General features: G+C 34.1%; 2 protein-coding genes across 2 annotated transcripts; both read right to left on the reverse strand.

Moving 5' to 3' along the window:
• Nucleotides 1-5,124: 5,124 nt before the first annotated feature.
• On the reverse strand, nucleotides 5,125-10,138 carry LOC139526139 (complement C1q-like protein 4). Its single transcript, XM_071321280.1, has 3 exons — nucleotides 10,070-10,138; nucleotides 6,063-6,211; nucleotides 5,125-5,570 (listed from the first exon to the last, which is right to left on the reverse strand). The coding sequence occupies exons 2-3, from the start codon at nucleotides 6,208-6,210 to the stop codon at nucleotides 5,146-5,148; spliced, it is 573 nt and encodes a 190-aa protein (XP_071177381.1). The 5' UTR covers nucleotide 6,211; nucleotides 10,070-10,138; the 3' UTR covers nucleotides 5,125-5,145.
• Nucleotides 10,139-18,108: 7,970 nt separating this feature from the next.
• On the reverse strand, nucleotides 18,109-21,469 carry LOC139527904 (potassium voltage-gated channel protein Shaw-like). The gene is made up of 2 exons (XM_071323577.1): nucleotides 20,777-21,469; nucleotides 18,109-20,006 (listed from the first exon to the last, which is right to left on the reverse strand). Exons 1-2 carry the CDS (start codon nucleotides 21,227-21,229, stop codon nucleotides 19,137-19,139), a joined length of 1,323 nt encoding a protein of 440 aa, XP_071179678.1. The 5' UTR covers nucleotides 21,230-21,469; the 3' UTR covers nucleotides 18,109-19,136.
• Nucleotides 21,470-24,796: the final 3,327 nt, after the last annotated feature.

The raw sequence follows: 24,796 nt of genomic DNA on the forward strand, positions 1-24,796 counted from the left end.
CCAATCTTAAAATAACTTCGTTTGGTGTGGGAACTACCCATTTTGATTTGATTATTGATTGCGTAACAGCCATTGGCAAATATTTCATGCATATTTTGGACGAGAGACATTGGAAAGGATTATATTGGATAGGGCTGAAACTCAATTTAATACGACCCCACCATCGGGTTTGCACGGATTTTTAACGTACAGAAGACACTTAGCCTATGCGTTACATAGTATTTCAGTTCCTTATACCGATTAAACTAAAGGACGACATCAAAAAAATAAATGAAGGATAAAAAAAAAACTTAATTCAAATTGTTTGGGGGTGGGGGTCAAAATTGCTGCATGTTTTGATTAATTGACATCGATTTTATATATATCTTTATTGGGCAATCAATTGTTCCCAAATTAAGTTAAGAGGGGTAAGGGGGATCAGTGAAAAAACTATATATATGAATTAAGTTTGTTATCCTAAATTGAGATTTTAATGTCGTCCCTAAGCTTGACAGCGTATTTAAATATCCCATACAGTCATGATACATTTGTAGTGGCCCTCATTTATAGCCTATGTTTACAGATGTACAGAAAGACTGAGCTAGTTAAGTCCTTCCCTTTTTTATAAGTCGTATTTTTTAAAAATGTGATTTCTTTGGTCCGAGACCACAATTGTCGTCCCTTGATTTTCGTTATAGTCCCTAGTGTTGACAGTGGGTTACTTGCCATTAACTTCTGTACCCCTTCCAAATTTATTTCTCTGTGTTTAATGCCTCAAATTGCAAGTAGGGGGTGAAATTACACTGTAAAAAAAATTGGGTCCAGAATTTTAAAGGAAAGTAGTGATTTGGTCCAGCTAAAAAAGGTTAAAAATTAGCACTTCGGAAGCTGTCAAAAGATTTCAAGACGCCCTAAACATTAAAATTGTCTATATTTTGAGTTAGAGCCGATGAAGTTTTCTATAATTTTGATATAATTTGTCCCAAAAGTAGTACAACACACTAAAAATTTCATTGAGAAAGCGCAGTTGGGATTTCTTAAATTTTCATTTATGTTCTAAAAGAAATGCACTACGAAATAATTGTGGTCTCGGACCTAAGATTTGGATGAATGGGCTGACTATATTTACTCTTTTTAGCTCACCTGGCCCAGAAGCAAAGTGAACTATTCTCATCACTTAGTGACCGTCGTTGTCGTCTTTTAACTGTTACAAAAATTGTCTCAACTAAAACTACGTTCTAAGCCAAACTTTACCAATCTTATTCACAATCATCATTGTGGCATCTAGTTTTTGAAAAATGTGTTTGTTCTGCAACCCGACATGGCTAAAATTAGAACAAACTGGTAACATGTAACTGGAAACTTTGTCGTGTTTGGTGATTATCTTGAATATTATTATCCGCACAGTAAGATCTACAATGAGTTAGCATGACCAAAATTATCAATTGACCCCTTAAGGAGTTAAATTTCTTGATAGGCAATTTTTTTTTATTATTTGTTTTTTTACAACAATCTTCTCTGAAAGTACTAGAGCAAATGTTACCAAACTATGCCATAACCATCATATCCAGTTTTTAAAAATATTTCCAATGACACCGTCTGCCTCATATCCAGTTTGAATTAAGAATGTTTCCAATGACACCGTCTGCCTCATATCCAGTTTGAATTAAGAATGTTTCCAATGACACCGTCTGCCTCATATCCAGTTTAAAGAATATTTCCAATGACACCGTCTGCCTCATATCCAGTGTAAAGAATATTTCCAATGACACCGTCTGACTCCTATCCAGTGTAAAGAATATTTCCAATGACACCGTCTGCCTCCTATCCAGTGTAAAGAATATTTCCAATGACACCGTCTGCCTCCTATCCAGTGTAAAGAATATTTCCAATGACACCGTCTGCCTCCTATCCAGTTTAAAGAATATTTCCAATGACACCGTCTGCCTCCTATCAAGTGTAAAGAATATTTCCAATGACACCGTCTGCCTCCTATCCAGTGTAAAGAATATTTTCCAATGACACCGTCTGCCTCCTATCCAGTGTAAAGAATATTTCCAATGACACCGTCTGCCACATATCCAGTGTAAAGAATATTTCCAATGACACCGTCTGCCTCATATCCAGTGTAAAGAATATTTCCAATGACACCGTCTGCCTCATATCCAGTGTAAAGAATATTTCCAATGACACCGTCTGCCTCATATCCAGTGTAAAGAATATTTCCAATGACACCGTCTGCCTCATATCCAGTGTAAAGAATATTTCCAATGACACCGTCTGCCTCATATCCAGTGTAAAGAATATTTCCAATGACACCGTCTGCCTCATATCCAGTGTAAAGAATATTTCCAATGACACCGTCTGCCACATATCCAGTGTAAAGAATATTTCCAATGACACCGTCTGCCAAATATCCAGTGTAAAGAATATTTCCAATGACACCGTCTGCCAAATATCCAGTGTAAAGAATATTTCCAATGACACCGTCTGCCAAATATCCAGTGTAAAGAATATTTCCAATGACACCGTCTGCCTCATATCCAGTGTAAAGAATATTTCCAATGACACCGTCTGCCTCATATCCAGTGTAAAGAATATTTCCAATGACACCGTCTGCCTCATATCCAGTGTAAAGAATATTTCCAATGACACCGTCTGCCTCATATCCAGTGTAAAGAATATTTCCAATGACACCGTCTGCCTCATATCCAGTGTAAAGAATATTTCCAATGACACCGTCTGCCTCATATCCAGTGTAAAGAATATTTCCAATGACACCGTCTGCCTCATATCCAGTGTAAAGAATATTTCCAATGACACCGTCTGCCTCATATCCAGTGTAAAGAATATTTCCAATGACACCGTCTGCCTCATATCCAGTGTAAAGAATATTTCCAATGACACCGTCTGCCTCATATCCAGTGTAAAGAATATTTCCAATGACACCGTCTGCCTCATATCCAGTGTAAAGAATATTTCCAATGACACCGTCTGCCTCATATCCAGTGGAAAGAATATTTCCAATGACACCGTCTGCCTCATATCCAGTGGAAAGAATATTTCCAATGACACCGTCTGCCTCATATCCAGTGGAAAGAATATTTCCAATGACACCGTCTGCCTCATATCCAGTGGAAAGAATATTTCCAATGACACCGTCTGCCTCATATCCAGTGGAAAGAATATTTCCAATGACACCGTCTGCCTCATATCCAGTGGAAAGAATATTTCCAATGACACCGTCTGCCTCATATCCAGTGTAAAGAATATTTCCAATGACACCGTCTGCCTCATATCCAGTTTAAAGAATATTTCCAATGACACCGTCTGCCTCATATCCAGTTTAAAGAATATTTTCCAATGACACCGTCTGCCTCATATCCAGTGTAAAGAATATTTCCAATGACACCGTCTGCCTCATATCCAGTTTAAAGAATATTTCCAATGACACCGTCTGCCTCATATCCAGTTTAAAGAATATTTCCAATGACACCGTCTGCCTCATATCCAGTTGACAGAATATTTCCAATGACACCGTCTGCCTCATATCCAGTTGACAGAATATTTCCAATGACACCGTCTGCCTCATATCCAGTTGACAGAATATTTCCAATGACACCGTCTGCCTCATATCCAGTTGACAGAATATTTCCAATGACACCGTCTGCCTCATATCCAGTTTAAAGAAAATGGTCGACATAGCAAACAATAGAAAATAGGAATAGACTATAAAATTGAGAATGGAAATGGGGAATGTGTCAAAGAGACAACAACCCGACCAAATAAAAACAAAAGCAGAGGGTCACCAACAGGTCTTCAATGTAGCGAGAAATTCCCGCACCCGGAGGCGTCCTTCAGCTGGCCCCTAAACAAATATATACTAGTCCAGTGATAATGAACGCCATGCAGTTTTTACTCATATTTCTAAAACTAGCCGGTTTTGGGGTTGCTGCACTTGAATTTGTAATTTTAATGGTAATTTGGCAGTTTCTGGTTATTACATGTATCTTGAATATTAGTATATATATAGAGACAAACTGTGCCTGTCCTAAGTCAGGAGCCTGTTATTCAGTGAATGTCGTTTGTTCATGTGTTACATATTTGTTTTCTCGTTTGAATTGTTTTAAAACATATCTTTGTCATTTCGGAGCCTTTTATAGCTGACTTTGCCTTGCAGCAGACCACCATCTGACCCTTAGTAATTGTGTACAAATACAAATGGGAATTTATTTTGGTATTGGGATTTCATAGAACTATTAGTAATCTTTTTTTTTTTTTTTTTTAAAGTAATGCGTCATTGGCTTTGCTCATTTTTGAAGGCCGTACGGTGACCAATAGTTCTAAATTGCTGTTTGACGTGGTTTCTTGTCGAGAGTTGTCTCATTGAAAATCATACCGCATCTTCTTATTTGTATGTTTATGTTTCAATTGGATGAAAAGGCAGGTGTTTGTTACGACCACCCAATAAATCAAACTTAAACAATGTTTTGTCTTCAATTGGTCGAGATAAATGTTATTTTATATACATGTACATGTAATAGTCACATACATGTATGTCCCAAAACTTTATTCTAAAAAGATTTTGACAGTTTAGAACATTAAGCATTTTTTATATAAATGTTAGGCAGTTTGTTATGATGTATAATTGTTCATGTTTCCTCAGACCTGCTAGCAAATATAATATTTATACTCGACTTATCAATGAAGACACATTTGCAATCGTTATCTGCGTTCACTGATCCCCCAAATTGTCAAGAAGTAAATGTTACTCTGTCTTTTTTGTCACCATGAAGTAAGTGTTAAAGGGTTTTTTTTTTTTTTTTTTTGTCATAACGTTTTTAGCCTCATTTCGACTCGGTAGTTATGTCTAATATTACACCTCTTTTTCGTAAATCGTACGGTGACATTTAATGTTTTGTGGACTCAAAATTTGAAACTGTGGAAAAAGAATAAATCATGGCATAAGGGAAAGAAGTCATGATTCAAGTTTAAAATATACTCAGTATTTTTTACTTGAACCCCATCAACCGACGACAGGAAGCAGAACAATATGTGTGTGAAGTTTCTTTACATTTATTTCGGCCCTTTAATTTCTCTATGCCCTATGCCAGGACCATTAGAAATTAAAACACATAATGTATGTACACTGTTATATTTCATTTATTAGAAAACCCTAAAACCAGAATAAGAAGACCAGAAATCAGTTAGTTGTTTTGCAGCATGTCCATGCGCTGCAACATTGGCTACGTCGCCTTTCTTGAGTTCCACTACAACGGTCTTAGTTGCTGGATGATAATCGCTGTCGTTGTAAGCGCTGGCACGATTTCCTGCAACAACTTTACCGTTGACTACAAAATCAGTCTCAAAACTGCTGTTTGGTGGAGTCAATGCTGTCCAAGTAAAGCTATATACACCATTCTCAGGACAAGTAAACAATCCGTTTAAAGGGTTGTAAGCCTTTCCAATGTTAAGAACAACTCTGTCAAATACTACAACCGCTTTTGGACTCAAATTTCGCAATTTCGTACCAAGATTAGCATGAAATGCAACATTTTTTTTGCGAGGACCTCTGAATTCACACGCGTGATCTGCAATGAAAAACAAGATTAAAAATACTTTTCTTCTTTTGTTTTTTTCACTCAATTCTTCCTTCTCAGATAATCAATAAAAACCAGGTGTACCTTTTGGCCGATCCAATTCAATTCATATGATAATTGCGCTGGAACTTTTCTATAATACTTTCAGTTCTGCGTTAATTAAATCAGTTTTCAGTTTAATACGAAAAATATCTCTTTTAAATTTGTGAATATAGATAAAAAGCCATACACGCAACGACTATATGCCACTAACTTGACTACATGTATACTATGTCACTTACTTTACTTTAACAGTATATGTCACTTAATTGACTACATGTACATGTCACTGATTTGATTACATGCATGTATAAGCTACTTACTTGACTACATGTAAGTCATCTCGTGTGCGAGAAACAATTTTACACGGTTTACAACACAATGAGCATACATAAAATAATTTACTGTTAACAACATGTTAGTTTTAATTTACAGAAACCTCACCATGTTCTCTTTGTTCAATTTCTTCTAAACGATGTTTCACATTTTCAAGAAGTTCTTTTATGCTTAATTTATGACTATCGCAACTCTTTTCCGAAGCACTAACAGAGAATAGGAACATGGCAATCACAAGTAACCATGTTGTCTTCATCCTAAAGGATTAAAAGAGATGATGGATTTAGTAATAATATGTATTTAGTAAGATTGAAGTCGGTTTTAGCTAGATTATAGATACGGATGCTTTACAACTTATTAGTTATAATGTATAGACGCGTACAAATGTACGTTAAGCACGTTATTGCGTCAATATCGTGTAATCAACCAGTCCACATTAATAAACAGATTTTCTATAACATCATAACAGTTAAGTTATATAAAATTTATATCCACAGACTAGACAGGTAAATACTATTCCGAAAAAAACTACAAATTGTTTTATCATATTTTACAATAGTCTAAAATAAGGACAGCATATTGACAAAACGTCAAAAATATGCGTGTCAGACGTAACAGACTATACACATAATTACCTTAGCAGGGGTGTTTGTGTTCTTGAAAACATTGTTATATCCGCGAAAATTCGAATTGATGATGTGCTTTATTATTAAATTATTACAATATTGCTAAATATGCGTTCCTGTAACTACCAACGCTATTTTTTGGCAAAAACAATTAGTGTACATTTTGGTCAGATTTAGGAAATTAAATGTTAAGTTATCAAAATTTATAGGTTTTAAAATATAAGATTATATGAAATTTCGTTTCTGTAAATCATGATCACAAAGGTACATAGAAAGACCATATCAAAATCGAATTTTTGATGTGAAATTAAACTCTTTAAATAATCGACTCTTTCCTATTCCGTCACCACACTAAAATAAGAACTAAGCTTAATTAAATTAAATTTCCAAACACAAACTCTATTTTAATAAGCATTTTTTATCGTCCACCGAGTTCATTTCAATCTTGGATTGATTCAGCTGAAAAAGAAATAGATAAAGCGTCTGCAGAATACAAAGAAATTATACTCTTAGGAGATTTTAATATAAACTTTTCACATATAAATCATACAGTTGTCGGAAATCAAAAATGGAAGGACTGTATTAATTTGTATGGTTTACAACAAATTGTACATAAACCGACACGAGTAACAGATAAATGTGCAACTACCATAGACCATATATATACATGTACGACCGATGTAGACCATATTATAGAAGTAAAGGTGCCTAGTTATGCTGTCAGTGATCATTATCCTGTTTGCGTAACAAAAAAACTTAACCCCAAAATAACAAAAATGGAGCATTTGTCCATAGAATATAGATCATTCAAACAATTTGATAAAAATAAATTTATTGAAAATTTAACAAATACTCCTTTTTATCTCATTGAATCGATTGGAGAAGTTGATGAAGCAGCTAATTATTGGTATAATTTATTTCTGAGCACCCTAGACAAACATGCTCCTAAGAAAATTAAAAGGGTGAAAAATACCCAACAACCAGAGTGGTGGACTTCTGATATAAATATCGCTAGACACCAAAGAGATTATTTTCAAAGAATTGGTGATATAATTATATAATTATAAAATTTGGCGTAATAAGGTTACATTTTTAGTAGAACAGGCAAAGAAAAAATATTTCCAAAATGCTATTTCAAATTGTAAAGATAGTAAAACTATTTGGAAGTATGTCAAAAGTCTAAATCCTAAAAAAAGTACATAATAATATCACGCATTTAGAATATAAAAATAGTGTAATTCAAAATGATGTTGATATAGCAAATACATTTAATGTGCATTTCACAAATATTGCTGAAAGTATAGTTGATGACAAATTATGTAATAATGATGATGGTGCCAGATTTGATGCATTCAATAAATTTGTAAAATCAAAGTTACAAACGGGTAGTGAAAAATTCATTATACCAGAAATGAGTATTTTAGATGTAAACATGTATTTAAAAAAAACTTGACAAGTCTAAAGCAACTGGTTTAGATGATGTCGGACCAAATATTTTGAGTATGTGCAGCGATGTCATTGCACCAGCCTTGACATATATATTTAATCTAAGCATCAAAAGTGGTAAATTTCCAAGTATTTTTAAAACTGCAAGAGTTTGCCCAATTTTTAAAAGTGGCGATGCCTGTAATCCTGATAATTATAGACCAATAGCAGTTTTGCCATGTCTCTCAAAAATCATAGAACGACATATAGCTAATAGTTTGTATATATTTTTAAATAGTAATGACCTTCTTAATACTACACAGTCAGGTTTTAGACCTAAACATTCGTATACTACTGCACTTACTAAATTAGTAGATGAATGGTTGGCAAATATAGATAATGGAGAGATAAACGGAGTTATATTTTTAGATTTAAAGAAAGCTTTTGAGCTGGTTAATCATATAATTTTATTGAAAAAACTTGAATATTATAATGTTTCAAATTGTACACTAGACTGGTTTAAGTCATACTTGTTTGAACGAAGCCAACAAGTTAAGGTCAATAACGTCATGTCTAATACTAAATGCATAAAAACTGGGGTACCACAAGGTTCTATCCTGGGCCCTCTGTTATTTATTTTATATATCAATGATTTACCACTTAATATAGAACATTCATTAATAGATTTATATGCAGATGTAAAGGTAATAATTTACTTCAGTTAACTTCTAACCTTCAAAATGATATTCATGTAATTGAAAACTGGTGTTCGCAAAATTGTATGAAATTAAATGTCAAAAAGTGTAAATCAATGATTGTTGGTTCAAAACAAAGACTTTGTTCAACTGGAAACAGTTTAGATATCAATATTTCAAATGAACAAATAGAAAATGTAGATTGTGAAAAACTTCTTGGTTTATATATTGACAAAAACCTAAATTGGAATCAGCAAATAGATAAAATGTCATGTACTATATCAAACAGAATCAATTTATTACAAAAGATAAGAAAATATTTACCTATGCATATACGTATTATCTATTTTGATGCTTATATTCTGCCATTATTTGATTATTGTTGCAATATATATGGGGAAGCTGTTGTGAAAGTGGAATAAATAAACTTAATAAGTTATTAAAGAAATCTGCTAGGGTTATAGTAGAAGCTGACATAATGACATCATCCAGTTTATTGTTTTATAGTTTACGCAGCTGGTTAAATATGGAAAAACGCATTCAATACCAAAAGGCAATACTTGTATCCAAAAGGCAATACTTGTATTTAAATCATTAAATGGTATGGTTCCTAACTATTTACAAGAAAATTTTCATTTTACTGATAATCAAATTTATAACTTACGTTCAGCTGATGAGAAACTATTAAATCTTCCAAAACCAAAAACATTTTTTTTTAAAGAAAACATTTACATATTCAGGTTCTCAAATATGGAACAGTTTACCAAATGAAATAAAAATGAGTAATACTCTTGTATCTTTTAAAACAAATTGTTACAAATTTTTCATCAATTGTGCAAATTAATATGCATTTTCATTATTATTTAAATACAATTGTATATTGTGTATAATATAACTTTATAATACTCTATGTACTTATAAATATGTTATTATTATTTTGAGGACTCTCAGGAAGATTAGTTTTAACTAATGGGATCATCCTCTGGAAATAAAGATTATTTATTTATTTATTTATTTTATTTAATTGAATAATTAATTTGTTTGCATAAGGTCTATCTTTATCCGACGCGGTGATTGATTCTATAAAACATCGGTCATGTTAATTTTTTAACCCTGAAACTCAAGCAAACGTGGATATCATAACGATGGACCTGAAAGCCTGGATGTTTTTTTTTAATCGGTAAACAGCAGGCTGGACAAAGTTTAATTGCTTAGAAACAAATTTGAAGACATAATACAAAAATTATTATGACTGTCGTCAAAATTAATATCATAAAACAAAAGTACATCAGTAAAATCTTAAAACTGTAATGAAAATAATTTACATTGATTGTAATTAATTTATAAAAAATAATATAATTTTACCAACCTGTTTGCTTCCGGAACTATTTATATGGAGATTTTGATCGAGTCTCAGTGTATGTGGCTGTGTAAAGGTACATGTATGCACTATAATACAAAATGATTTGCAAAGTGAAATAGTATAACTTTGACATTACAAATATCTTGTCAAATTCGAAACTTGTCACGGAATAGGCTAATTAAGGGAATGTACCATACTTGTAATAAACTTGGTATTATATTTTTTTTTAAACGGGCATTCTCTCCCCCTCACAATTACATAACGTTATATGTTATTAATATAATGTTTCATCACAAAATGCGGTTACTTGGCAACTTTTAATTACATTTTGACATTTGTAAATGTTTTATAATATCTAAAGCTGGGGTCACACATTCCCGATTTTTACTGCCACCCTTGACAGGATCATTCCCGATTAAAATGTATTAAAAGTCTGATCAAGTCTTAGATCCTGTGAATCGTGGATGGAAATTCAAACTTTAATTAAAATTTGTAAAAAAAATAATTTAATCACGACAACAATCAGATATTGTTCAGGAAGCGTCGATATTTAACCGTTTCCAAGCGAATTTATCCCGATAATCCCGTTCTGAATCCGCTTGTAATCCGATTTGTATTTTTCGCCAGGTAAAATTCGACCGAGTCTGTCACGATGCGTCCCGATTCTACCGAATGTAAACTGTCGGCATATTCGGGATGATCAGGTACTGTCGGAACGTAATCCTACCACGGTCCGCTCTATCGCATTGTAAACGGCTTTGTCTGATCTCAGTCATATTGTATTCTGTAATTGTCGGGACTCTGACGTGGGTATCATTGACGAATTTCGAATCAATAACGAGACTGTTCGGAACGGTTTTGCAAAAACGGTTCGCAATCGACAAGATCTGGATGCAATCTGGACTCAATCGACAGAAAAACAGCCATGAAAAATTCCTCCAGATCTTTCCCGTTCCACAGAACACCGTCCAGAATACACAGAACATTGTTCAGAATTCGATCCGATACAGCAGAATTTGTCACGACATAGCCACGATTGTAATCCGACTAGACAGAATCGACTGAGTTTCCCCGAATGTTACGGGACGCACCTAACTGTCGGTGTGCTTTGTCGAACTATTCGGACCCTTCCCGACCCGTAGGAATCTGCTACGAACTAAAACGACTGCGTTAAGACAATGATAGGACGTTCCAGATACATTTAATTGAGGATACTAATCCGACTTGTTCACTTTTCGTGTCGTATCGCTATCTGATCTCAAACGGGAGCAATAATCGGCAATGTGTGAACCCCGCATAATACCGCAGTTCCACTAGGCCACGATCGCACTACGATCTGTGAAAAAATGCAAATGTTGTTGATCGTAGTACGATCTTGTAGATCGCAGTAATGTCGTACCAGGGTTATGGTGAGGTCTTCAAGATCGTGATGAGCGTGGCCAACTTTGAATATGTTCAAAACAATCGTGGTGCGATCGTGGCGAAAGCAGGTCGTAGTAGAAGCGTAGTGAGAGCTCACTAAGATCGTAGTCAGATCGCAAAGGTCGCTATACCATCTTAGCGACAGCGTGGTTCTGTGCGGAGAGACTGCGCTACGATCTCACAGCGAGATTATAACGACCTGACTACGATCATTACGTTCTTACCGCGACCCAACTACGACTATATCACTCTGTTCACGACCATAGTACGATTCTAGAACGCACTTGCCGTCCTCATCACGCTCTTCTCACGACCTGAATACGTTCATACTACGACCCTCATTGTTATTGTCATTTTCACATAAAATATACAAAAAGCTCTCAAGAATTTGTTTGTCTGTATGTAATTATTCATTTGCTCTAACGGCTTTTCATTTTCATATAGAATGGAGCGTTGGTTTTCTCGTTTGAATGGTTTTTACACTTGTATTAATTTAATAAAGTAAGGGACATAGTGAATGATAGTCATTACTTAATTCACATAGTATTTTTTTTTGATTGACCCCTTTCTTAACTTATTGAGGAAAAAAAAATATTGACCAATCAAGATAAATGTAAAAATCAATGTCGAGTAAACGAACGAAACTTGCAGTTTACCCCCCCCCCCCCCCTTTCCCCAACTATTTGATTTAAGTTTATTTTATCCTACATTGATCTTTTGATGTCAACCCTAAGATCACGATATGAACGTAGTATAATCGTGGTAAGAACGTGCTATAATCGAAGAAGAAGCGTGGTAAGATCGTGTTGCAATCGGATAACTCGTGGCATGCTCTTAGTGAGAACGTGAAGAGCGTAAAAAGATCTTGAGAAGCGTAGTGAGGTCGCAAAATAAGCGCGATGAGAACGTGGTATGGTCGTAACGGGATCGTTGTAGACTTAAGGATGTATTTGTATCGTGAAAGCAACCAATCTAATTAAAAACCGATCTCTCATCGCTCCCGTTTTCTGGGAGATCTAACGCAATCGGCTTTGAGGTCACATGTGAGTGAACTAAAAGTAATGAATTTATAAAGATATGCAAATGAGTTGACGACCTATTATTAAACCAATCAAAAAAGTTTATGAATTATTTTGAATGACGATTTCGTCGTAAATAAAATGAGTTACACCCCTTTGCCTTACCATGCTTACGTTAAACTTTCAAGATCGTGGAAGACTCAATTTTGTTGGTCGAAAAAGACACACCTACGAGGTCACTCACATGTGACCTCAAAGCGGGTTTTGTTAGATCTCCCACGCGACATATCAGAAACAGGAGCGATGAGAGATTGGTTTTTAATTAGATTGGAAAGCTACGAACATTTACATTTTCATGCCGATCATACTGCGACCTTACCACGATGTGAATTTATTCTACATCGCGGTGAGCGTGGTGCAATCGTGGTCTTGTGGGACTTGGGCTTAAAATGTAAAGGGTTTAATAAATGTTTGTACATAAACGATTTATTTCATTATTTTCATATTGACTTTATTACAAATGAAACAGCTTTGGACCACATTTTATACTGAAAACACTGGTAGACAAATTATACAACAGTAAGGAGGTATATACCATATACTAGTACTTGTTTTGTAGACTTCCACTAATCGTTTGATAGTTTTTAATAAGTTTTACTGGTACTCTATTTAATTATATCAGTCATGTCAGATGTGTAAATGTATGTCAATAGTAAAAAGCATGCGAGTTTCTCTCTCTTATTTTTAGAACATTCAATAATAAAATTAACGGTACAAATTGTCTTGCACCAGATACACATTTCGACAATACATGTCTCTTCAGTGATGCTCGTGGCCAATAAGGTGTAAGCTAAGGAGACCTGCCGAGCCCTGCCGTGTTTAAATTACTAGTAGTTTCGTGATTGCTAATCATCTTTATTTACCACACCTTAAAATACAGATACATGTAGAATACATAGAATAGCACTAGTAAGTGTGGACCAAAAGGCATTTTACAACTCGCCAAATATTGTGCAAGAAATATGAATTTACACAAAATCTTTTTTTTAACTCTTTAATTTTTTTATATATGTATACATACAATGTAGAAGGATACTAAAATTTGATCACACAAACTGAAATGTAATTCATCCTCAATTTCATCAGAACATAAACTACAGATTTTAATCTTAATTTTTGTCTTGAAATTAGAGAGTAACTTCCAACTTCTTTAGCTAATTAAAATTGGAACTACTTTGTCTTATTTAAATGAACTGCATTTTACCCCTATAAATGCTTGATAAATCTAGTTTTTAGCAAAGTTAACTGTTCTACCAGCTGAGAACATAACTGATTTTGTTATGTCTTTCCCCTTTTTTGTCTTCAATTTTGACATATATTGTTAATGTTTAATCTCTATAACTTTTCCACTCTAAATGGTGCCTACAGTGTTGTTTAGAGAACCCCGGAACCCTTTTTTGAAAATCTTGGATCTGCAATTGAAATGCATGACGCATATGCGCGCAACCATCGAGGTTGTAAATATTTGATATAAATTGCATCACATGTACAAGAGAACGACACATGAGAAAATGTGGTATTAAAAATACTGGCTGTAAATTCAGAAACTATTGCGTGCATTTATATATTAAATACTAAAATGCGATTTTAATTTTTGCGATATTGAGAAAAAAAAGTTCAATTCACTTAAAAAACAAATGTGAGTTTAACATATTGCGTTTATAACCCTGTCGCATTTTTCGCAATAATTAAAACATCGCAATAATTTCTGAATTTACAGCACCTTGAAATATTTTGATAAAGTTGCACATATATTTAGCGATTTAAAAACGAATACTCTGCTGTAGACTTAATTGAATAGCATGTCACTATTTGTTATGACTGAGGTTTAATACTGTTGTTTCTTTTGGAAAGCTTCTCATGATTTATCTTAACACGATTTTCAAAATTGCGGATATCTTGCATTCTTGTATAAAACGTATTGAAATTTGTCGCAATGATGGCAATAGGCATTGCAATTATTATAACTCCACAAACGGCACAGCATGCTCCAACACATTTTCCAAGAACTGACTTCGGGTAATGATCTCCATAACCAACTGTTGTCATAGTAATAACAGACCACCATATTCCCTCAAAAGATGACGGGAAGGTTGTGGACTCGGACATTTCGGCGAAAAATATTATGTTAGCGAAAAACATTGCTAACATTAAAATTGTTAAGAATAACATAACCAATTCTTTGATGCTCTCTCTGATGGTCGTAAGTAGTATTTTCAGTCCATCAAATTGCTTCGAAAGACGCGTTATTCGAAACATACGAAATGATATTGACGCAAAACATAATTGGTTTATTGCAAGTAGTGTGTTGTTTTTTAACAAAATTGTAAAACCAAACTGTCGAACGACGAATCTAAACCACATTGAAACATCCTATACGACATCCAGTATATTTAACCCGTCTTTTAGAAATGTTAGTTTTGACGGAGAAGCTGCAAATCTTGTACAAAATTCGAGTGTGAAAAAAACTAGCAAGCAGTCATCAATTATATACCACCAAAGTTCAAGTTCTGTCGTTAGAAAAAATACAGCCTTTGAGCTATTCATATCTCTCAAGAGTCCAATATTCTGCATCAAAGTAACATTGTTCGTGCTTTCCAAGGGAATTCTAAAATATGGACTGGTGAACAGTAGTTCCATAAATACAGACAGGATCACAACCAGACAGTACGCAAAATTGTAGCACTGAAAAAAAACCAAGGAATATTGCTTGAAATATCATGTCTGAAATTAAAAAAAACATACTTAAGGACCAATCAATCGATCAATCTTAACAATCAATCTACACTAAATGTTAAACTCCATCCTAATTGGGATGCTTGTTCAAATTCAGAAAGACCACCAGTGGTTGTTGTGGATTTTCATATGTGCTGTAATTAAAATAGGATTGAATCATATAACAAGGTGTTTTATACCGCATTCAAAATGATCTTTTGAAATATTTAACTTTAAAACATACACTATATCAGTCTATATGTATTACACATTAATAAATTACTAAAATATATATTTAAAGTACACCAATTACTTGCATTCCTCACCATTTGCACGGGACTCTGACGTGGGTATCATTGACGAATTTCGAATCAATAACGAGACTGTTCGGAACGGTTTTGCAAAAACGGTTCGCAATCGACAAGATCTGGATGCAATCTGGACTCAATCGACAGAAAAACAGCCATGAAAAATTCCTCCAGATCTTTCCCGTTCCACAGAACACCGTCCAGAATACACAGAACATTGTTCAGAATTCGATCCGATACAGCAGAATTTGTCACGACATAGCCACGATTGTAATCCGACTAGACAGAATCGGCTGAGTTTCCCCGAATGTTACGGGACGCACCTAACTGTCGGTGTGCTTTGTCGAACTATTCAGACCCTTCCCGACCCGTAGGAATCTGCTACGAACTAAAACGACTGCGTTAAGACAATGATAGGACGTTCCAGATACATTTAATTGAGGATACTAATCCGACTTGTTCACTTTTCGTGTCGTATCGCTATCTGATCTCAAACGGGAGCAATAATCGGCAATGTGTGAACCCCGCATAATACCGCAGTTCCACTAGGCCACGATCGCACTACGATCTGTGAAAAAATGCAAATGTTGTTGATCGTAGTACGATCTTGTAGATCGCAGTAATGTCGTACCAGGGTTATGGTGAGGTCTTCAAGATCGTGATGAGCGTGGCCAACTTTGAATATGTTCAAAACAATCGTGGTGCGATCGTGGCGAAAGCAGGTCGTAGTAGAAGCGTAGTGAGAGCTCACGAAGATCGTAGTCAGATCGCAAAGGTCGCTATACCATCTTAGCGACAGCGTGGTTCTGTGCGGAGAGACTGCGCTACGATCTCACAGCGAGATTATAACGACCTGACTACGATCATTACGTTCTTACCGCGACCCAACTACGACTATATCACTCTGTTCACGACCATAGTACGATTCTAGAACGCACTTGCCGTCCTCATCACGCTCTTCTCACGACCTGAATACGTTCATACTACGACCCTTATTGTTATTGTCATTTTCACATAAAATATACAAAAAGCTCTCAAGAATTTGTTTGTCTGTATGTAATTATTCATTTGCTCTAACGGCTTTTCATTTTCATATAGAATGGAGCGTTGGTTTTCTCGTTTGAATGGTTTTTACACTTGTATTAATTTCATAAAGTAAGGGACATAGTGAATGATAGTCATTACTTAATTCACATAGTATTTTTTTTTGATTGACCCCTTTCTTAACTTATTGAGGAAAAAAAAATATTGACCAATCAAGATAAATGTAAAAATCAATGTCGAGTAAACGAAACTTGCAGTTTAACCCCCCCCCCCCCCCCCCCCTTTCCCAACTATTTGATTTAAGTTTATTTTATCCTACATTGATCTTTTGATGTCAACCCTAAGATCACGATATGAACGTAGTATAATCGTGGTAAGAACGTGCTATAATCGAAGAAGAAGCGTGGTAAGATCGTGTTGCAATCGGATAACTCGTGGCATGCTCTTAGTGAGAACGTGAAGAGCGTAAAAAGATCTTGAGAAGCGTAGTGAGGTCGCAAAATAAGCGCGATGAGAACGTGGTATGGTCGTAACGGGATCGTTGTAGACTTAAGGATGTATTTGTATCGTGAAAGCAACCAATCTAATTAAAAACCGATCTCTCATCGCTCCCGTTTTCTGGGAGATCTAACGCAACCGGCTTTGAGGTCACATGTGAGTGAACTAACAGTAATGAATTTATAAAGATATGCAAATGAGTTGACGACCTATTATTAAACCAATCAAAAAAGTTTATGAATTATTTTGAATGACGATTTCGTCGTAAATAAAATGAGTTACACCCCTTTGCCTTACCATGCTTACGTTAAACTTTCAAGATCGTGGAAGACTCAATTTTGTTGGTCAAAAAAGACACACCTACGAGGTCACTCACATGTGACCTCAAAGCGGGTTTTGTTAGATCTCCCACGCGACATATCAGAAACAGGAGCGATGAGAGATTGGTTTTTAATTAGATTGGAAAGCTACGAACATTTACATTTTCATGCCGATCATACTGCGACCTTACCACGATGTGAATTTATTCTACATCGCGGTGAGCGTGGTGCAATCGTGGTCTTGTGGGACTTGGGCTTAAAATGTAAAGGGTTAATAAATGTTTGTACATAAACGATTTATTTCATTATTTTCATATTGACTTTATTACAAATGAAACAGCTTTGGACCACATTTTATACTGAAAACACTGGTAGACAAATTATACAACAGTAAGGAGGTATATACCATATACTAGTACTTGTTTTGTAGACTTCCACTAATCGTTTGATAGTTTTTAATAAGTTTTACTGGTACTCTATTTAATTATATCAGTCATGTCAGATGTGTAAATGTATGTCAATAGTAAAAAGCATGCGAGTTTCTCTCTCTTATTTTTAGAACATTCAATAATAAAATTAACGGTACATATTTTCTTGCACCAGATACGCATTTCGACAATACATGTCTCTTCAGTGATGCTCGTGGCCAATAAGGTGTAAGCTAAGGAGACCTGCCGAGCCCTGCCGTGTTTAAATTACTAGTAGTTTCGTGATTGCTAATCATCTTTATTTACCACACCTTAAAATACAGATACATGTAGAATACATAGAATAGCACTAGTAAGTGTGGACCAAAAGGCATTTTACAACTCGCCAAATATTGTGCAAGAAATATGAATTTACACAAAATCTTTTTTTTAACTCTTTAATTTTTTTTATATATGTATACATACAATGTAGAAGGATACTAAAATTTGATCACACAAACTGAAATGTAATTCATCCTCAATTTCATCAGAACATAAACTACAGATTTTAATCTTAATTTTTGTCTTGAAATTAGAGAGTAACTTCCAACTTCTTTAGCTAATTAAAATTGGAACTACTTTGTCTTATTTAAATGAACTGCATTTTACCCCTATAAATGCTTGATAAATCTAGTTTTTAGCAAAGTTAACTGTTCTACCAGCTGAGAACATAACTGATTTTGTTATGTCTTTCCCCTTTTTTGTCTTCAATTTTGACATATATTGTTAATGTTTAATCTCTATAACTTTTCCACTCTAAATGGTGCCTACAGTGTTGTTTAGAGAACCCCGGAACCCTTTTTTGAAAATCTTGGATCTGCAATTGAAATGCATGACGCATATGCGCGCAACTATCGAGGTTGTAAATATTTGATATAAATTGCATCACATGTACAAGAGAACGACACATGAGAAAATGTGGTATTAAAAATACTGGCTGTAAATTCAGAAACTATTGCGTGCATTTATATATTAAATACTAAAATGCGATTTTAATTTTTGCGATATTGAGAAAAAAAAGTTCAATTCACTTAAAAAACAAATGTGAGTTTAACATATTGCGTTTATAACCCTGTCGCATTTTTCGCAATAATTAAAACATCGCAATAATTTCTGAATTTACAGCACCTTGAAATATTTTGATAAAGTTGCACATATATTTAGCGATTTAAAAACGAATACTCTGCTGTAGACTTAATTGAATAGCATGTCACTATTTGTTATGACTGAGGTTTAATACTGTTGTTTCTTTTGGAAAGCTTCTCATGATTTATCTTAACACGATTTTCAAAATTGCGGATATCTTGCATTCTTGTATAAAACGTATTGAAATTTGTCGCAATGATGGCAATAGGCATTGCAATTATTATAACTCCACAAACGGCACAGCATGCTCCAACACATTTTCCAAGAACTGACTTCGGGTAATGATCTCCATAACCAACTGTTGTCATAGTAATAACAGACCACCATATTCCCTCAAAAGATGACGGGAAGGTTGTGGACTCGGACATTTCGGCCAAAAATATTATGTTAGCGAAAAACATTGCTAACATTAAAATTGTTAAGAATAACAGAACCAATTCTTTGATGCTCTCTCTGATGGTCGTAAGTAGTATTTTCAGTCCATCAAATTGCTTCGAAAGACGCGTTATTCGAAACATACGAAATGATATTGACGCAAAACATAATTGGTTTATTGTAAGTAGTGTGTTGTTTTTTAACAAAATTGTAAAACCAAACTGTCGGACGACGAATCTAAACCACATTGAAACATCCAATACGACATCCAGTATATTTAACCCGTCTTTTAGAAATGTTAGTTTTGACGGAGAAGCTGCAAATCTTGTACAAAATTCGAGTGTGAAAAAAACGAGCAGGCAGTCATCAATTATATACCACCAAAGTTCAACTTCTGTCGTTAGAAAAAATACAGCCTTTGAGTTATTCATATCTCTCAAGAGTCCAATATTCTGCATAAAAGTAACATTGTTCGTGCTTTCCAAGGGAATTCTAAAATATGGACTGGTGAACAGTAGTTCCATAAACACAGACAGGATCACAACCAGACAGTACGCAAAATTGTAGCACTGAAAAAAACCAAGGAATATTGCTTGAAATATCATGTATGAAATTAAAAGAAATAAACTTAAGGACCAATCAATCAATCAATCTTAACAATCAATCTACACTAAATGTTGAACTCCATTCTTATTGGTATGCTTGTTCAAATTCAGAAAGACCACCAGTGGTTCATTGGTTGTTGTGGATTTTCATATGTGCTGTAATTAAAATAGGATTCAATCATATAACAAGGTGTTTTATACCGCATTCAAAATGATCTTTTGAAATATTTGACTTTAAAACATACACTATATCCGTCTATATGTATTACACATTAATAAATTACCAAAATATATATATATGTTTAAAGTACACCAATTACTTGCATTCCACACCATTTGCACAATCTAATCGGAGTTTTTTAGAGAGTATACATGAATGAGACAGACACCCACCGACACATTAGAAAAAATGACTCACAGTAGTGTACCCTCCCGGAATACTTGAGTTCAACTTCGATTGTACAGGGAACCATGTTGATAAATCTTTAGTGTGCTGTGTTTTGAGGTCTGTTGTTTTTCTCTATCTTGTTTTTAGTTGGGTTTTTTTTCGTTGACCGTTTTTCCTGAACATTAGGCTCATTATTATACCTTTGGTATAATTTCTCCTAGTTAAATCAAAATGACAGGACTCTAAATAATCTGAATACTCAAACAGCTTATAGCATGACTGTGTATTGTGATCTAACCGGAGCTGTAATGAATTCGAATAGTATACTTTTAAGATGTGTCTTTACCTTGGCTGGTGTTGATGACAATGGTTCATTAACAAATAACCATATCTTCCGCTGTAATCCATTTCCACATTTAGTAACTCCATCGAAAGCTAAAGGAATTTCTGTTGATATTTTCAGTTTTTGAAATGTCTTTAAATCGGTTTCTTTCTTTAGTATTGTTGATCGACAGCATTGTGGAATATCGCTGTATTGAATCTCCCAGTAATCTAACTCTTTCTGTATTAACTGACTGCAGCAGTTGGCTTGCAAATGCATCTCATCGTTTCTATAAAAATCTAAAATACGAGAAAACAAATCCGGACTACGGTCGAAAAAATAAAAATGTTTTTCAAGAACATATTCCGGAGATGAAGTAGTTAATCTTCCAAGACGTGTTTCGGGGTACTTTTTCAGAGTTGACATGCAGGTCAAAAACGTAGTTCCACCAATATTTAGTGTTATTATGTTATCCATTACTGTTCAATACATTTTCTAGACGTGTAACAATCTAATGAGAAACAAGACGAATCTGTCGTATCCTGATAATAATTACTAAATTCTTCAGTGCATGGTATTTAAATAAAAATCCAAATATTCCCATGGGCTAACCATTAAATTGCATCTTGTGTCAAGTTTCAGGCTTTTAAATTAAAAATTCCTTGCTGTAACAAAAATAAATGATTGATAAACACGTACCAGACTTTTCAATAAATAAATAATAAGCCAGGATTGTTCATTGTATTACAATGTGATTATTTCATTTGATAAAAATGATAAAAACGGGAATAATAAATCTTGAATTGACAATGTAATATAACATTGCATTATTGCTTATTATGTTAACGTTTGGATAAAATCAATTTTATGATTTATAATTAAACAAAATATTAATAAAAATGTTCCATCTGTTACGGCCAGAAATTGCCTTTAAATTATAGCCAACAAAAGACACAAATCAATGATAAAATTTAACAATATTTATTATACAAAAGTTTACAAGAAGTATTACACAAATATTACTGTCAACTTAACTGTCAAAATATGAGTCCAATCGTTTATCTTTATCTATATCCGGATATCTTTCGGAATCCAATCTGAATATTACGTTCACTACTAAGGTCACAATCCAGTATGATGTTGTTTGTAGAATAAAAGTGTCAATCCGAATGCTGTAAATGCTAATGTCTATCGATGTCTAAGTCTAAGTCCAAGAGTGAGTCTTTAACTTTAGTGTCTGTATATATATAGTTGTCATGGAAGATTCTAGAACAGTCTATAATGGAACATCCTAGAAAGTTACAACAGAAGTTTCTAGTAAAATGTAGAAGTTTATATAACGCATCTTTTATTAGGATCATTCTGGAAAGTTCCAATCATTCTGTAATTGATCCAGTGATTTCTAAACTGCACAGTTCTAAGATTATTCTGTAAACAACTATCAGGCCACACAACACAAATCAGGCCAACATAAATAAATACAATAATTACAATATCATAACACATCCCCTAAAGGATAGAACAAAACAGATAATTGTCATGGGTATATTCTGTAATTGAATTTTTTGTTTTATTTCAAATTTCAAGCAAATTCATCATTTTAATTAATTGATTCGTATTTTCTCGACTTTTATAAATATTGCATGCTTATTCAGAGAGAAAAATATGGAATTCCAAGGTATTTCCAAAAAATGGCCATTTATAGCAATTGACAGAGTCAGACGTTATACTTTATCCATCAACAAAACGAGTGGAAAACAACTATGATATTCTTGACTTTGTACAGGCATTTCCCGACGAAAATATTTGGCTATACTTTATTACAGCTACATCATAGCTAAACCTACCACTTGTGTGACAGTTGTTTATAATGTCGTATTTTGGTCCTCAATGCTCATCAACTTCGTAATTTATTTGGCCATTTTAATTTTTTGGAATTCGAGCATCACTGATGAGTCTTTTGTAGACGAAACACGCGTCTGGCGTAATTACAAAATTTAATCCTGGTGTCTATTATGAGTTTATGTATTGACAAAGCTAGTTGCCTTCAAGCAGATCGGTTTTAAACATCAAAATTCTTAGAAGTACAGAGACGGCAGTAGATGGTGTAAATGTCTCCTTTAATCCACCATTTTCTACATAATGTCTGTACAAAGTCAGGAATATGACAGTTGTTATCCTTTAGTTTTATGTGTTTTAACTTTTAAATTAATTATACCATTTGCTTAGGGACTCTCCTTTCAGAATTATTTACTCGGAGTTCCGTAATTTTTATTCCACTGAAGGACATTCTTTTTTATTTAATTCTTTACTTTTTTAAAAAGGATTGCCAACAGCCAGAGGCTACGTGTGTGTCTCCTCTTTGTATTGGGAAGTGATTTTGGAATCCAGTCAACTAATTAGTAATAATTGTGTGGCTCACAAATTGGCTTTGGCTGTAAAAAAAGCTGCAGACAACAAACAGGACATACAAGAAATGTAATCTAGACATTGATTTTTAATAAAATGGCAACTTAAAAATATATTAAAAAATATGAGCATGAAAAACAGCACTGTACAAGGACAACAATGTTACAGAGAAAATAAGACAACAATGTTACAGAGAAAATAAGACAACAATGTTTCAGAGAAAAAGGGACATACCAAAGAAAGTTTGAGGAATTTAGCTGATAATACTAACTAGTATAATACGAAAAAGATTCTGAAAATATATCAAAAAATAGAAGAGATAAGCCGACAGAAAAGTTCTTTTTGTGGTTCACGTTTCAGTAAAGCGACCTTAGCTTATGAATTTAAACCAACAGCAACTCGTGAGTATTTTATCTTGAAAAACAATTAAGTCTAGATAAATAAAGTCTTCATGCATAGCAAGAACTACGAAAGACGGAAAGTCCTCTTTTGATCGAAGATCTAGGGAACATATAATATCGGATGGAATAAGAAATTCATACTGTTTATATTTTCCGACAGCAAAAGGTAGCCATAACCAAAAATAGATATTAAAATGCAGTTCTATTGACGGATCAAACAGGCTTTTAGTCTTCGTAAAAGACAAGTTAAATGAATGCCATGCACATCAAATAAGAGGACAGTTAAGGCAGAAAACCAGGTAGGCATTTATCTATACGTGTATCTGAAAAACAAACAAACATTTCAAACTAGTAGTATCTTTCATTGTACCAGACTCAAGGTAGAATCCACTTTTAGCAGCTAACTTTTATGATATGTCTTAAAAAAATTCTATACGACCAAATGTTCAAAAAATCTCAAAATCTTAAAAGTTAACTATAATATCACCTCTTTTGACAGCAGAATCAGATATATCACGTCTTGTAGCGATTCTCATATGATGGAAATATTTCATTTCAAAATCAAGCATTATACTGGAATGAAACAGTGTTCCAACGTATCAAACAATGCGCTCAAATGATATTACTACGAGTTATTAGCAGGTGTTTGTTGTAGGATTTTGGCTTAACGAATTTTGAAAGTCAGATTAGAAAATATATATGGCCCTGCAAATGTATCTGTAACACATCAAGTAAACAGCGACAACAGTATGGCATTTATCCTAACTGCTCTATCTGAGTTAAACTACGAAACCTCACACATTTCGAAACAGGGTATATAGATGTGGATTAGTAACCGTTGCTGCAAAAGAAGATTGAAATTTTCCTCATACAATTCTGTCACATAATATTGGTTAATTTCGCAAAATTGTTTATGATCACTTAAAACAAATTACGATTTTGGAATGTACTGTTTCAGTAGTTAAGTAAGCATGGTTATACTCACAAAGGTAAAGAAATTATAACGAATAATGTATCATGCGTATTACTTTCTCTTATCCGCCGTTATAGACAAAAACGTCTAGTGGGGTGCATTCGTTATATTCAACCAAAATATTTTACCTTAGAAATGTTGAGAGAAGCCATGTCAACAATGTGTGTGTAGACAGTTTCTATATTCAGTTGATCAGAAAGTAGGATTGTTGTGTAATGAAGAAGTCAATCCATATTTCTTCACGAAAGTGGATTCTGGTAT

This window comes from Mytilus edulis, chromosome 6, assembly GCF_963676685.1.
Source record: "Mytilus edulis chromosome 6, xbMytEdul2.2, whole genome shotgun sequence".
Classification (NCBI taxonomy): Eukaryota; Metazoa; Mollusca; class Bivalvia; order Mytilida; family Mytilidae; genus Mytilus; species Mytilus edulis.

What these genes read in the sequence shown, in the direction of transcription:
- LOC139526139 (XM_071321280.1), bottom strand. Translation starts at nt 6,210, where the DNA reads ATGAAGACAACATGGTTACTTGTGATTGCCATGTTCCTATTCTCTGTT. An exon ending in AATTGAACAAAGAGAACATG is followed by an intron (nt 5,571 to 6,062) that starts GTGAGGTTTCTG and finishes TTTTCATTGCAG; the next exon opens with ATCACGCGTGTGAATTCAGA.
- LOC139527904 (XM_071323577.1), bottom strand. Translation starts at nt 21,229, where the DNA reads ATGGATAACATAATAACACTAAATATTGGTGGAACTACGTTTTTGACC. An exon ending in TGTCATCAACACCAGCCAAG is followed by an intron (nt 20,007 to 20,776) that starts GTAAAGACACAT and finishes GGTTTTTTTCAG; the next exon opens with TGCTACAATTTTGCGTACTG.